General features: G+C 37.1%; 1 protein-coding gene across 8 annotated transcripts in view; it reads left to right on the top strand.

Moving 5' to 3' along the window:
* The window catches only part of sorbs2b (sorbin and SH3 domain containing 2b), a 77,976-nt gene that overhangs the window by 28,546 nt on the left and 36,515 nt on the right, over positions 1–12,915 (top strand). For 6 of the 8 annotated variants that reach the window (XM_045724083.2, XM_045724084.2, XM_014212798.3 and 3 more), the window contains 2 exons: positions 7,035–7,159; positions 11,588–12,124. In XM_045724083.2, the coding sequence (XP_045580039.1) occupies positions 7,035–7,159; positions 11,588–12,124 (662 nt within the window). The remainder of the gene's footprint in view (positions 1–7,034; positions 7,160–11,587; positions 12,125–12,915) is intronic. The other 2 variants (XM_045724087.2, XM_014212807.3) reach the window with 1 other exon arrangement.

Here is a 12,915-nt window from a genome sequence, read left to right as displayed (position 1 = left end):
CTAATATACACCTCTAGTTTCTTCTAATATACACCTCTAGTTTCTTCTAATATACACCTCTAGTTTCTTCTAATATACACCTCTAGTTTCTTCTAATATACACCTCTAGTTTCTTCTAATATACACCTCTAGTTTCTTCTAATATACACCTCTAGTTTCTTCTAATATACACCTCTAGTTTCTTCTAATATACACCTCTAGTTTCTTCTAATATGCACCTCTAGTTTCTTGTAATATACACCTCTAGTTTCTTCTAATAAACACCTCTAGTTTCTTGTAATATACACCTCTAGTTTCTTCTAATATGCACCTCTAGTTTCTTGTAATATACACCTCTAGTTTCTTCTAATATACACCTCTAGTTTCTTCTAATATACACCTCTAGTTTCTTCTAATATGCACCTCTAGTTTCTTCTAATATACACCTCTAGTTTCTTCTAATATGCACCTCTAGTTTCTTGTAATATACACCTCTAGTTTCTTCTAATATGCACCTCTAGTTTCTTCTAATATACACCTCTAGTTTCTTCTAATATACATCTCTAGTTTCTTCTAATATGCACCTCTAGTTTCTTCTAATATACACCTCTAGTTTCTTGTAATATACACCTCTAGTTTCTTCTAATATGCACCTCTAGTTTCTTCTAATATACACCTCTAGTTTCTTCTAATATACATCTCTAGTTTCTTCTAATATACACCTCTAGTTTCTTCTAATATGCACCTCTAGTTTCTTCTAATATACACCTCTAGTTTCTTCTAATATACACCTCTAGTTTCTTCTAATATACACCTCTAGTTTCTTCTAATATACACCTCTAGTTTCTTCTAATATACACCTCTAGTTTCTTCTAATATACACCTCTAGTTTCTTCTAATATACACCTCTAGTTTCTTCTAATATACACCTCTAGTTTCTTCTAATATACACCTCTAGTTTCTTCTAATATGCACCTCTAGTTTCTTGTAATATACACCTCTAGTTTCTTCTAATAAACACCTCTAGTTTCTTGTAATATACACCTCTAGTTTCTTCTAATATGCACCTCTAGTTTCTTGTAATATACACCTCTAGTTTCTTCTAATATACACCTCTAGTTTCTTCTAATATGCACCTCTAGTTTCTTCTAATATACACCTCTAGTTTCTTGTAATATACACCTCTAGTTTCTTCTAATATGCACCTCTAGTTTCTTGTAATATACACCTCTAGTTTCTTGTAATATACACCTCTAGTTTCTTCTAATATGCACCTCTAGTTTCTTCTAATATGCACCTCTAGTTTCTTCTAATATACACCTCTAGTTTCTTCTAATAAACACCTCTAGTTTCTTGTAAAAAACACCTCTAGTTTCTTCTAATATACACCTCTAGTTTCTTCTAATATACACCTCTAGTTTCTTCTAATATACACCTCTAGTTTCTTCTAATATACACCTCTAGTTTCTTGTAATATACACCTCTAGTTTCTTCTAATATGCACCTCTAGTTTCTTGTAATATACACCTCTAGTTTCTTCTAATATACACCTCTAGTTTCTTCTAATAAACACCTCTAGTTTCTTGTAATATACACCTCTAGTTTCTTCTAATATACACCTCTAGTTTCTTCTAATATACACCTCTAGTTTCTTGTAATATACACCTCTAGTTTCTTCTAATATGCACCTCTAGTTTCTTCTAATATACATCTCTAGTTTCTTCTAATATACACCTCTAGTTTCTTCTAATATACACCTCTAGTTTCTTCTAATATGCACCTCTAGCTTCTTGTAATATGCACCTCTAGTTTCTTGTAATATACACCTCTAGTTTCTTCTAATATACACCTCTAGTTTCTTCTAATATGCACCTCTAGTTTCTTGTAAAATGCACCTCTAGTTTCTTCTAATATGCACCTCTAGTTTCTTCTAATATACACCTCTAGTTTCTTCTAATATACACCTCTAGTTTCTTCTAATATGCACCTCTAGTTTCTTGTAATATACACCTCTAGTTTCTTGTAATATACACCTCTAGTTTCTTCTAATATGCACCTCTAGTTTCTTGTAATATACACCTCTAGTTTCTTCTAATATACACCTCTAGTTTCTTCTAATATGCACCTCTAGTTTCTTCTAATATACACCTCTAGTTTCTTCTAATATACACCTCTAGTTTCTTCTAATATGCACCTCTAGTTTCTTGTAATATACACCTCTAGTTTCTTCTAATATGCACCTCTAGTTTCTTCTAATATACACCTCTAGTTTCTTCTAATATACATCTCTAGTTTCTTCTAATATGCACCTCTAGTTTCTTGTAATATACACCTCTAGTTTCTTCTAATATACACCTCTAGTTTCTTCTAATATACACCTCTAGTTTCTTCTAATATGCACCTCTAGTTTCTTCTAATATACACCTCTAGTTTCTTCTAATATGCACCTCTAGTTTCTTGTAATATACACCTCTAGTTTCTTCTAATATGCACCTCTAGTTTCTTCTAATATACACCTCTAGTTTCTTCTAATATACATCTCTAGTTTCTTCTAATATGCACCTCTAGTTTCTTCTAATATACACCTCTAGTTTCTTGTAATATACACCTCTAGTTTCTTCTAATATGCACCTCTAGTTTCTTCTAATATACACCTCTAGTTTCTTCTAATATACATCTCTAGTTTCTTCTAATATACACCTCTAGTTTCTTCTAATATGCACCTCTAGTTTCTTCTAATATACACCTCTAGTTTCTTCTAATATACACCTCTAGTTTCTTCTAATATACACCTCTAGTTTCTTCTAATATACACCTCTAGTTTCTTCTAATATACACCTCTAGTTTCTTCTAATATACACCTCTAGTTTCTTCTAATATACACCTCTAGTTTCTTCTAATATACACCTCTAGTTTCTTCTAATATACACCTCTAGTTTCTTCTAATATGCACCTCTAGTTTCTTGTAATATACACCTCTAGTTTCTTCTAATAAACACCTCTAGTTTCTTGTAATATACACCTCTAGTTTCTTCTAATATGCACCTCTAGTTTCTTGTAATATACACCTCTAGTTTCTTCTAATATACACCTCTAGTTTCTTCTAATATGCACCTCTAGTTTCTTCTAATATACACCTCTAGTTTCTTGTAATATACACCTCTAGTTTCTTCTAATATGCACCTCTAGTTTCTTGTAATATACACCTCTAGTTTCTTGTAATATACACCTCTAGTTTCTTCTAATATGCACCTCTAGTTTCTTCTAATATGCACCTCTAGTTTCTTCTAATATACACCTCTAGTTTCTTCTAATAAACACCTCTAGTTTCTTGTAAAAAACACCTCTAGTTTCTTCTAATATACACCTCTAGTTTCTTCTAATATACACCTCTAGTTTCTTCTAATATACACCTCTAGTTTCTTCTAATATACACCTCTAGTTTCTTGTAATATACACCTCTAGTTTCTTCTAATATGCACCTCTAGTTTCTTGTAATATACACCTCTAGTTTCTTCTAATATACACCTCTAGTTTCTTCTAATAAACACCTCTAGTTTCTTGTAATATACACCTCTAGTTTCTTCTAATATACACCTCTAGTTTCTTCTAATATACACCTCTAGTTTCTTGTAATATACACCTCTAGTTTCTTCTAATATGCACCTCTAGTTTCTTCTAATATACATCTCTAGTTTCTTCTAATATACACCTCTAGTTTCTTCTAATATACACCTCTAGTTTCTTCTAATATGCACCTCTAGCTTCTTGTAATATGCACCTCTAGTTTCTTGTAATATACACCTCTAGTTTCTTCTAATATACACCTCTAGTTTCTTCTAATATGCACCTCTAGTTTCTTGTAAAATGCACCTCTAGTTTCTTCTAATATGCACCTCTAGTTTCTTCTAATATACACCTCTAGTTTCTTCTAATATACACCTCTAGTTTCTTCTAATATGCACCTCTAGTTTCTTGTAATATACACCTCTAGTTTCTTGTAATATACACCTCTAGTTTCTTCTAATATGCACCTCTAGTTTCTTGTAATATACACCTCTAGTTTCTTCTAATATACACCTCTAGTTTCTTCTAATATGCACCTCTAGTTTCTTCTAATATACACCTCTAGTTTCTTCTAATATACACCTCTAGTTTCTTCTAATATGCACCTCTAGTTTCTTGTAATATACACCTCTAGTTTCTTCTAATATGCACCTCTAGTTTCTTCTAATATACACCTCTAGTTTCTTCTAATATACATCTCTAGTTTCTTCTAATATGCACCTCTAGTTTCTTCTAATATACACCTCTAGTTTCTTGTAATATACACCTCTAGTTTCTTCTAATATGCACCTCTAGTTTCTTCTAATATACACCTCTAGTTTCTTCTAATATACATCTCTAGTTTCTTCTAATATACACCTCTAGTTTCTTCTAATATGCACCTCTAGTTTCTTCTAATATACACCTCTAGTTTCTTCTAATATACACCTCTAGTTTCTTCTAATATACACCTCTAGTTTCTTCTAATATACACCTCTAGTTTCTTCTAATATACACCTCTAGTTTCTTCTAATATACACCTCTAGTTTCTTCTAATATACACCTCTAGTTTCTTCTAATATGCACCTCTAGTTTCTTGTAATATACACCTCTAGTTTCTTCTAATAAACACCTCTAGTTTCTTGTAATATACACCTCTAGTTTCTTCTAATATGCACCTCTAGTTTCTTGTAATATACACCTCTAGTTTCTTCTAATATACACCTCTAGTTTCTTCTAATATGCACCTCTAGTTTCTTCTAATATACACCTCTAGTTTCTTGTAATATACACCTCTAGTTTCTTCTAATATGCACCTCTAGTTTCTTGTAATATACACCTCTAGTTTCTTGTAATATACACCTCTAGTTTCTTCTAATATGCACCTCTAGTTTCTTCTAATATACACCTCTAGTTTCTTCTAATAAACACCTCTAGTTTCTTGTAAAAAACACCTCTAGTTTCTTCTAATATACACCTCTAGTTTCTTCTAATATACACCTCTAGTTTCTTCTAATATACACCTCTAGTTTCTTGTAATATACACCTCTAGTTTCTTCTAATATGCACCTCTAGTTTCTTGTAATATACACCTCTAGTTTCTTCTAATATACACCTCTAGTTTCTTCTAATATACACCTCTAGTTTCTTCTAATATACACCTCTAGTTTCTTCTAATAAACACCTCTAGTTTCTTGTAATATACACCTCTAGTTTCTTCTAATATACACCTCTAGTTTCTTCTAATATACACCTCTAGTTTCTTGTAATATACACCTCTAGTTTCTTCTAATATGCACCTCTAGTTTCTTCTAATATACATCTCTAGTTTCTTCTAATATACACCTCTAGTTTCTTCTAATATACACCTTTAGTTTCTTCTAATATGCACCTCTAGTTTCTTGTAATATGCACCTCTAGTTTCTTGTAATATACACCTCTAGTTTCTTCTAATATACACCTCTAGTTTCTTCTAATATGCACCTCTAGTTTCTTGTAAAATGCACCTCTAGTTTCTTCTAATATACACCTCTAGTTTCTTGTAATATACACCTCTAGTTTCTTCTAATATGCACCTCTAGTTTCTTGTAATATACACCTCTAGTTTCTTCTAATATGCACCTCTAGTTTCTTGTAATATACACCTCTAGTTTCTTCTAATATACACCTCTAGTTTCTTCTAATATACACCTCTAGTTTCTTCTAATATACACCTCTAGTTTCTTCTAATATACACCTCTAGTTTCTTCTAATATACACCTCTAGTTTCTTCTAATATACACCTCTAGTTTCTTCTAATATACACCTCTAGTTTCTTCTAATATACACCTCTAGTTTCTTCTAATATACACCTCTAGTTTCTTCTAATATGCACCTCTAGTTTCTTCTAATATGCACCTCTAGTTTCTTGTAATATACACCTCTAGTTTCTTCTAATATACACCTCTAGTTTCTTCTAATATACACCTCTAGTTTCTTCTAATATACACCTCTAGTTTCTTCTGATATACACCTCTAGTTTCTTCTAATATACACTTCTAGTTTCTTCTAATATAATAATACCATTTGAAAATGCCCGCATTCCAGATTCAATATTCCTCCCACCTGGGATGTCTCCCTCTCGTCAAACTTCACAGCCTTTCCATCCTTCATCTCACATGTCTTTCATCCCCCCTCTCTCTCTCTCTCTCTCTCTCTCTCTCTCTCTCTCTCTCTCTCTCTCTCTCTCTCTGTCTCTGTCTCTGTCTCTCTCTCTCTCTCTCTCTCTCTCTCTCTTACTGGCTCAAGCAGCAGTCATGTTGATTACATGGAAATGATTGTGTACTTATTCTCAGCCTAGTTTCCTCTTGAGCATGACCTCTTTTTGACCTGTGACCTTACCCAATCATAGAGCCATTGTTTTATCATTCCATGGACTGCAAGGTACCACAGTGTTAGGTTAAGAGTTTAGGATCTGGCTAAACAGACAGTTTCTATTCACGGTGCTGTTAGGACTTGCTTTCTGTTATGAGTGCTGCTGCTTTGATCTCTGTCGTTTTATGTGTCCCTTCTTCATCACCCTCCATATCAGCTTCTTCATCACCCTCTACTCTCTGATTCATGGGGCTTTAAGTGGATGTGTTCATTCTCTAGCTTGTTATACATGAGGCAAGGTGAAGTTATATCAGTCATCATATTTGATGTTTTTCTTGACACGTTTTAATTCGTTCCTGCCTTGAGGAAGATATGTTACTCAAATTATTTAATCAGTTCCATCACACACATGAAATACCATCTTTTTTATTTCCTCCATCTAGGTAATGAATCTCACCTGTCAGATTCATGTAAGGACTCCATTATTTAATGATTTGTCATGACTTGACTTGATTTGTGAAATCCTCAGGATAGAGCAAAGGCGGGATCAAATAACTAATATTGGTCCAGTTGCCATGGCTACAAAAAGCAGGAAAAGGCACAGGGCGGTAGGAAACGGAAACTCACATGCTCTTTGTTCTGTGATTGGCTGTTAGATACGTGGCAGTCATACAGCGCCACGGAGAGCCTGAGGAACGGCGACGTCACCACTTCCTCCCTGGCCGCCAAAGGCTTCAGGAGCGTCAGGCCCAATCTACAGGACAAGAGGTCTCCTACACCAGTGAGTCTTGTGGCTGGCGTTCAGTGTTTGTTTACACCACAGTTGTTTCCCTCCCAGCACGGCTGTCTCCTGTTTCATGTCTCCTGTCTCCTGTCCCTGCCTGGCCTTTTCCTTCAACAGGAAATGGAAATGGAAACGCCCCTGGTCTCTGGACTGCGTTTGAAATAGCACCCTACCTGTAGTGCACTACTCTAGTAATGCACTGTATAGGGAATAGTAGTGCACTGAATAGGGAATAGTAGTGCACTACTCTAGTAATGCACTGTATAGGGAATAGTAGTGCACTGTATAGGGAATAGTAGTGCACTGTATAGGGAATAGTAGTGCACTGTATAGGGAATAGTAGTGCACTGTATAGGGAATAGTAGTGCACTGTATAAGGAATAGTAGTGCACTGTATTGGGAATAGTAGTGCACTGTATAGGGAATAGTAGTGCACTGTATAGGGAATAGTAGTGCACTGTATAGGGAATAGTAATTCATTGTATAGGGAATAGTAATGCACTATATAGGGAATAGTAGTGCACTGTATAAGTAATAGTAGTGCACTGTATAGGGAATAGTAGTGCACTGTATAGGGAATAGTAATTCATTGTATAGGGAATAGTAATGCACTGTATAGGGAATAGTAGTGCACTGTATAGGGAATAGTAGTGCAGTGCATAGGGAATAGCAGTGCAGTGCATAGGGAATAGCAGTGCACTGTATATGGAATAGTAGTGCACTGTATAGGGAATAGTAGTGCACTGTATAAGGAATAGTAGTGCACTGTATTGGGAATAGTAGTGCACTGTATTGGGAATAGTAGTGCACTGTATAGGGAATTGTAGTGCACTGTATAGGGAATAGTAGTGCACTGTATAGGGAATAGTAGTGCACTGTATAGGGAATAGTAGTGCACTGTATAGGGAATAGTAATTCATTGTATAGGGAATAGTAATGCACTATATAGGGAATAGTAGTGCACTGTATAAGTAATAGTAGTGCACTGTATAGGGAATAGTAGTGCACTGTATAGGGAATAGTAGTGCACTGTATAGGGAATAGTAGTGCACTGTATAAGGAATAGTAGTGCACTGTATTGGGAATAGTAGTGCACTGTATTGGGAATAGTAGTGCACTGTATAGGGAATAGTAGTGCACTGTATAGGGAATAGTAGTGCACTGTATAGGGAATAGTAGTGCACTGTATAGGGAATAGTAATTCATTGTATAGGGAATAGTAATGCACTAGATAGGGAATAGTAGTGCACTGTATAAGTAATAGTAGTGCACTGTATAGGGAATAGTAGTGCACTGTATAGGGAATAGTAATGCACTATATAGGGAATAGTAGTGCACTGTATAGGGAATAGTAGTGCACTGTATAGGGAATAGTAGTGCACTGTATAGGGAATAGTAATTCATTGTATAGGGAATAGTAATGCACTATATAGGGAATAGTAGTGCACTGTATAAGTAATAGTAGTGCACTGTATAGGGAATAGTAGTGCACTGTATAGGGAATAGTAGTGCACTGTATAGGGAATAGTAGTGCACTGTATAAGGAATAGTAGTGCACTGTATTGGGAATAGTAGTGCACTGTATTGGGAATAGTAGTGCACTGTATAGGGAATAGTAGTGCACTGTATAGGGAATAGTAGTGCACTGTATAGGGAATAGTAGTGCACTGTATAAGGAATAGTAGTGCACTGTATTGGGAATAGTAGTGCACTGTATAGGGAATAGTAGTGCACTGAATAGGGAATAGTAGTGCACTACTCTAGTAATGCACTGTATAGGGAATAGTAGTGCACTGTATAGGGAATAGTAGTGCACTGTATAGGGAATAGTAGTGCACTCTATAGGGAATAGTAGTGCACTGTATAGGGAATAGTAGTGCACTGTATAAGGAATAGTAGTGCACTGTATTGGGAATAGTAGTGCACTGTATAGGGAATAGTAGTGCACTGTATAGGGAATAGTAGTGCACTGTATAGGGAATAGTAATTCATTGTATAGGGAATAGTAATGCACTATATAGGGAATAGTAGTGCACTGTATAAGTAATAGTAGTGCACTGTATAGGGAATAGTAGTGCACTGTATAGGGAATAGTAATTCATTGTATAGGGAATAGTAATGCACTGTATAGGGAATAGTAGTGCACTGTATAGGGAATAGTAGTGCAGTGCATAGGGAATAGCAGTGCAGTGCATAGGGAATAGCAGTGCACTGTATATGGAATAGTAGTGCACTGTATAGGGAATAGTAGTGCACTGTATAAGGAATAGTAGTGCACTGTATTGGGAATAGTAGTGCACTGTATTGGGAATAGTAGTGCACTGTATAGGCAATTGTAGTGCACTGTATAGGGAATAGTAGTGCACTGTATAGGGAATAGTAGTGCACTGTATAGGGAATAGTAGTGCACTGTATAGGGAATAGTAATTCATTGTATAGGGAATAGTAATGCACTATATAGGGAATAGTAGTGCACTGTATAAGTAATAGTAGTGCACTGTATAGGGAATAGTAGTGCACTGTATAGGGAATAGTAGTGCACTGTATAGGGAATAGTAGTGCACTGTATAAGGAATAGTAGTGCACTGTATTGGGAATAGTAGTGCACTGTATTGGGAATAGTAGTGCACTGTATAAGTAATAGTAGTGCACTGTATAGGGAATAGTAGTGCACTGTATAGGGAATAGTAATTCATTGTATAGGGAATAGTAATGCACTATATAGGGAATAGTAGTGCACTGTATAAGTAATAGTAGTGCACTGTATAGGGAATAGTAGTGCACTGTATAGGGAATAGTAATTCATTGTATAGGGAATTGTAGTGCACTGTATAGGGAATAGTAGTGCACTGTATAGGGAATAGTAGTGCACTGTATAGGGAATAGTAGTGCACTGTATAGGGAATAGTAATTCATTGTATAGGGAATTGTAGTGCACTGTATAGGGAATAGTAGTGCACTGTATAGGGAATAGTAGTGCACTGTATAAGTAATAGTAGTGCACTGTATAGGGAATAGTAGTGCACTGTATAGGGAATAGTAATTCATTGTATAGGGAATAGTAATGCACTATATAGGGAATAGTAGTGCACTGTATAAGTAATAGTAGTGCACTGTATAGGGAATAGTAGTGCACTGTATAGGGAATAGTAATTCATTGTATAGGGAATAGTAATGCACTGTATAGGGAATAGTAGTGCACTGTATAGGGAATAGTAGTGCACTGCATAGGGAATAGCAGTGCAGTGCATAGGGAATAGCAGTGCACTGTATATGGAATAGTAGAGCACTGTTTAGGGAATAGTAGTGCACTGTATAGGGAATAGTAGTGTACTGTATAGGGAATAGTAGTGCACTGTATATGGAATAGTAATGCACTGTATAGGGAATAGTACTGCACTGTATAGGGAAATTAGTGCACTGTATGGTAGTGCAGTGTATAGGGAATAGCAGTGCACTGTATAGGGAATAGTAGTGCACTGTATAGGGAATAGCAGTGCACTGTATAGGGAATAGTAGTGCACTGTATTGGGAATAGTAGTGCACTGTATAGGGAATAGTAGTGCAGGGTATAGGGAATAGTAGTGCACTGTATAGTCAATAGTAGTGCACTGTATAGGGAATAGTAGTGCACTGTATAGGGAATAGTAGTGCACTGTATATGGAATAGTAGTGCACTGTATTGGGAATAGTAGTGCGCTGTATAGGGAATAGTAGTGCACTGTATAGGGAAAGTAGTGCACTGTATGGTAGTGCAGTGTATAGGGAATAGTAGTGCACTGTATTGGGAATAGTAGTGCACTGTATTGGGAATAGTAGTGCACTGTATAGGGAATAGTAGTGCAGGGTATAGGGTGCCATTTGGGACGCATCCCTGGTTAATTAATGGTTTAACTCATTCATTGATCTCTTTGAAGAACACTGATAGTCTTTTTCTTATGTGTTGTACTGGTTTTTGTCAGCACTGATATTAGTTTTCCATTGCTGAGCTTGAATTATCTACAGAGGCATCAGAAAGGCTCTGAGGGGCCCTTGATAAAAGGTTCTGTTTTATCTGGAAGCTGTTGTGTATTCTGTACTGCCTGGTGCTTTTAGCTGGTCAAGGCCAGTCTTCGCTGCTAAACTGAGCTAGTTTTTGTTTACAAAACCACTCTTTCAAATGGACTACTTGTTGACATTTAAGGGCAAATGCACTGTATAACCACCCAACCTGTTAAGGTTAAAGGGCAGGTTGCTGCCATAAAATACATTCTGACTCAGACTCAGATCGCTGAGAAAAAGCTTTCTCTTTATAGAAACACTGATAGTCACGGTACAGGTATTATGTGTCTCAACAGAAGACATTACATTGCCTTTAATAATGTATTTGTATGTTGTTGTCTGTCTCTCTTCTGTGAATGTTTTGGAATGCCTTGGCTGAGTTAGGCCCCACCTCCTCCCAGTCATAGCTCTCACCTGAGCTCTGTTGGCAGTTCCCCCTCATCCTACAGCCCTCCTCTGCCTGGCCCTGGTGAATGTTCCTCTAGCTCACTGGTCCTTAGGCACCGGTCCCACTCCTCAGGAACCATGTCCTCCTATTCACACTACCCAGAGAACACCTCTCTCAACCCCAACACCAGGTTAACTGTACCAAGCACCAGTAGCTCCTCCCAATCTGTCTACAGTCAACCACAGGGATCCGGCATGTTCTCCCCAAGACTAACCCCGTTGCAAGTTACTGAGAGCCCTTACACCCCTGGTACATACCCCCACCATGAGCCTGTCCTTAAAGACAAGCCACCCCTCCCCCAGAGAGGGAGACACACCTCCTCCCTGTCCATCCGCATCACCCCACCCACTCCCCAGGTGGTCACAGTGCCCCTGCTCTGCCAGTACACCGTCCCCTCAGCAGGGCCCCCGTGGACAGGAACCCAGGACACAGGGATGGCTCTCCTGCTCTCGCCCCCTGCAGGCCAACAAGTGGTATAAACCTTTTCTAGTTTTTACTGACTGAACCATCCCATTTTCCTCTAATGCTCTCTCACTCACAACCATGCAACGAACCAGTACCAGACACTCTTCACTAATCACTAATTCATAGTAGCTAGTTTCTCCAGCACTGGACTTCCTTTTGTGTCTGACAAGTAGTTTATCACGTCTGCCCTGGAGCACACTGAGGTTTGAATAGCTCGTTAGCGAGTTTGCAATTTCATAGTGATTATGGTAATTAGACCTGATGCAATAGCGCCTTTGAAAACTATGGATTTATTTATGATAAGCCTTAGGAAATGCAAAGAAATGATTTGCATGTCTGTGTCTGAGACCTAGTCCTTGCATTAATGCACCATTATTATATGTCTGCAGCAAAGGGTTTTGTAGGAAACCAAATGTGTTGTATTGTTGTTATTACAACTGGATCGGTTCCCCAACATTAGATTTGAACTCAAACTAACTAGGAGACAGCACCTTTTCTTCCTCTCTCAGGAACCAGAGGTCCACCTGGCTTTACTCAAACATAACCTCTTCTCTTCTCACCTCCCATCTCCTATCTCTCTCAGGAACCAGAGGTCCACCTGGCTTTACTCAAACATAACCTCTTCTCTCTTCACCTCCCATCTCCTATCTCTCTCAGGAACCAGAGGTCCACCTGGCTTTACTCAAACATAACCTCTTCTCTCTTCACCTCCCATCTCCTATCTCTCTCAGGAACCAGAGGTCCACCTGGCTTTACTCAAACATAACCTCTTCTCTCTTCACCTCCCATCTCCTATCTC

The sequence above is a fragment of the Salmo salar genome, chromosome 09 (genome assembly GCF_965601325.2).
Source record: "Salmo salar chromosome 09, fSalSal1, whole genome shotgun sequence".
Taxonomy (NCBI): Eukaryota; Metazoa; Chordata; class Actinopteri; order Salmoniformes; family Salmonidae; genus Salmo; species Salmo salar.
The sequence above is the reverse complement of the archived record's forward strand: the minus strand, read 5'-3'. Positions and strand labels throughout refer to the sequence as shown.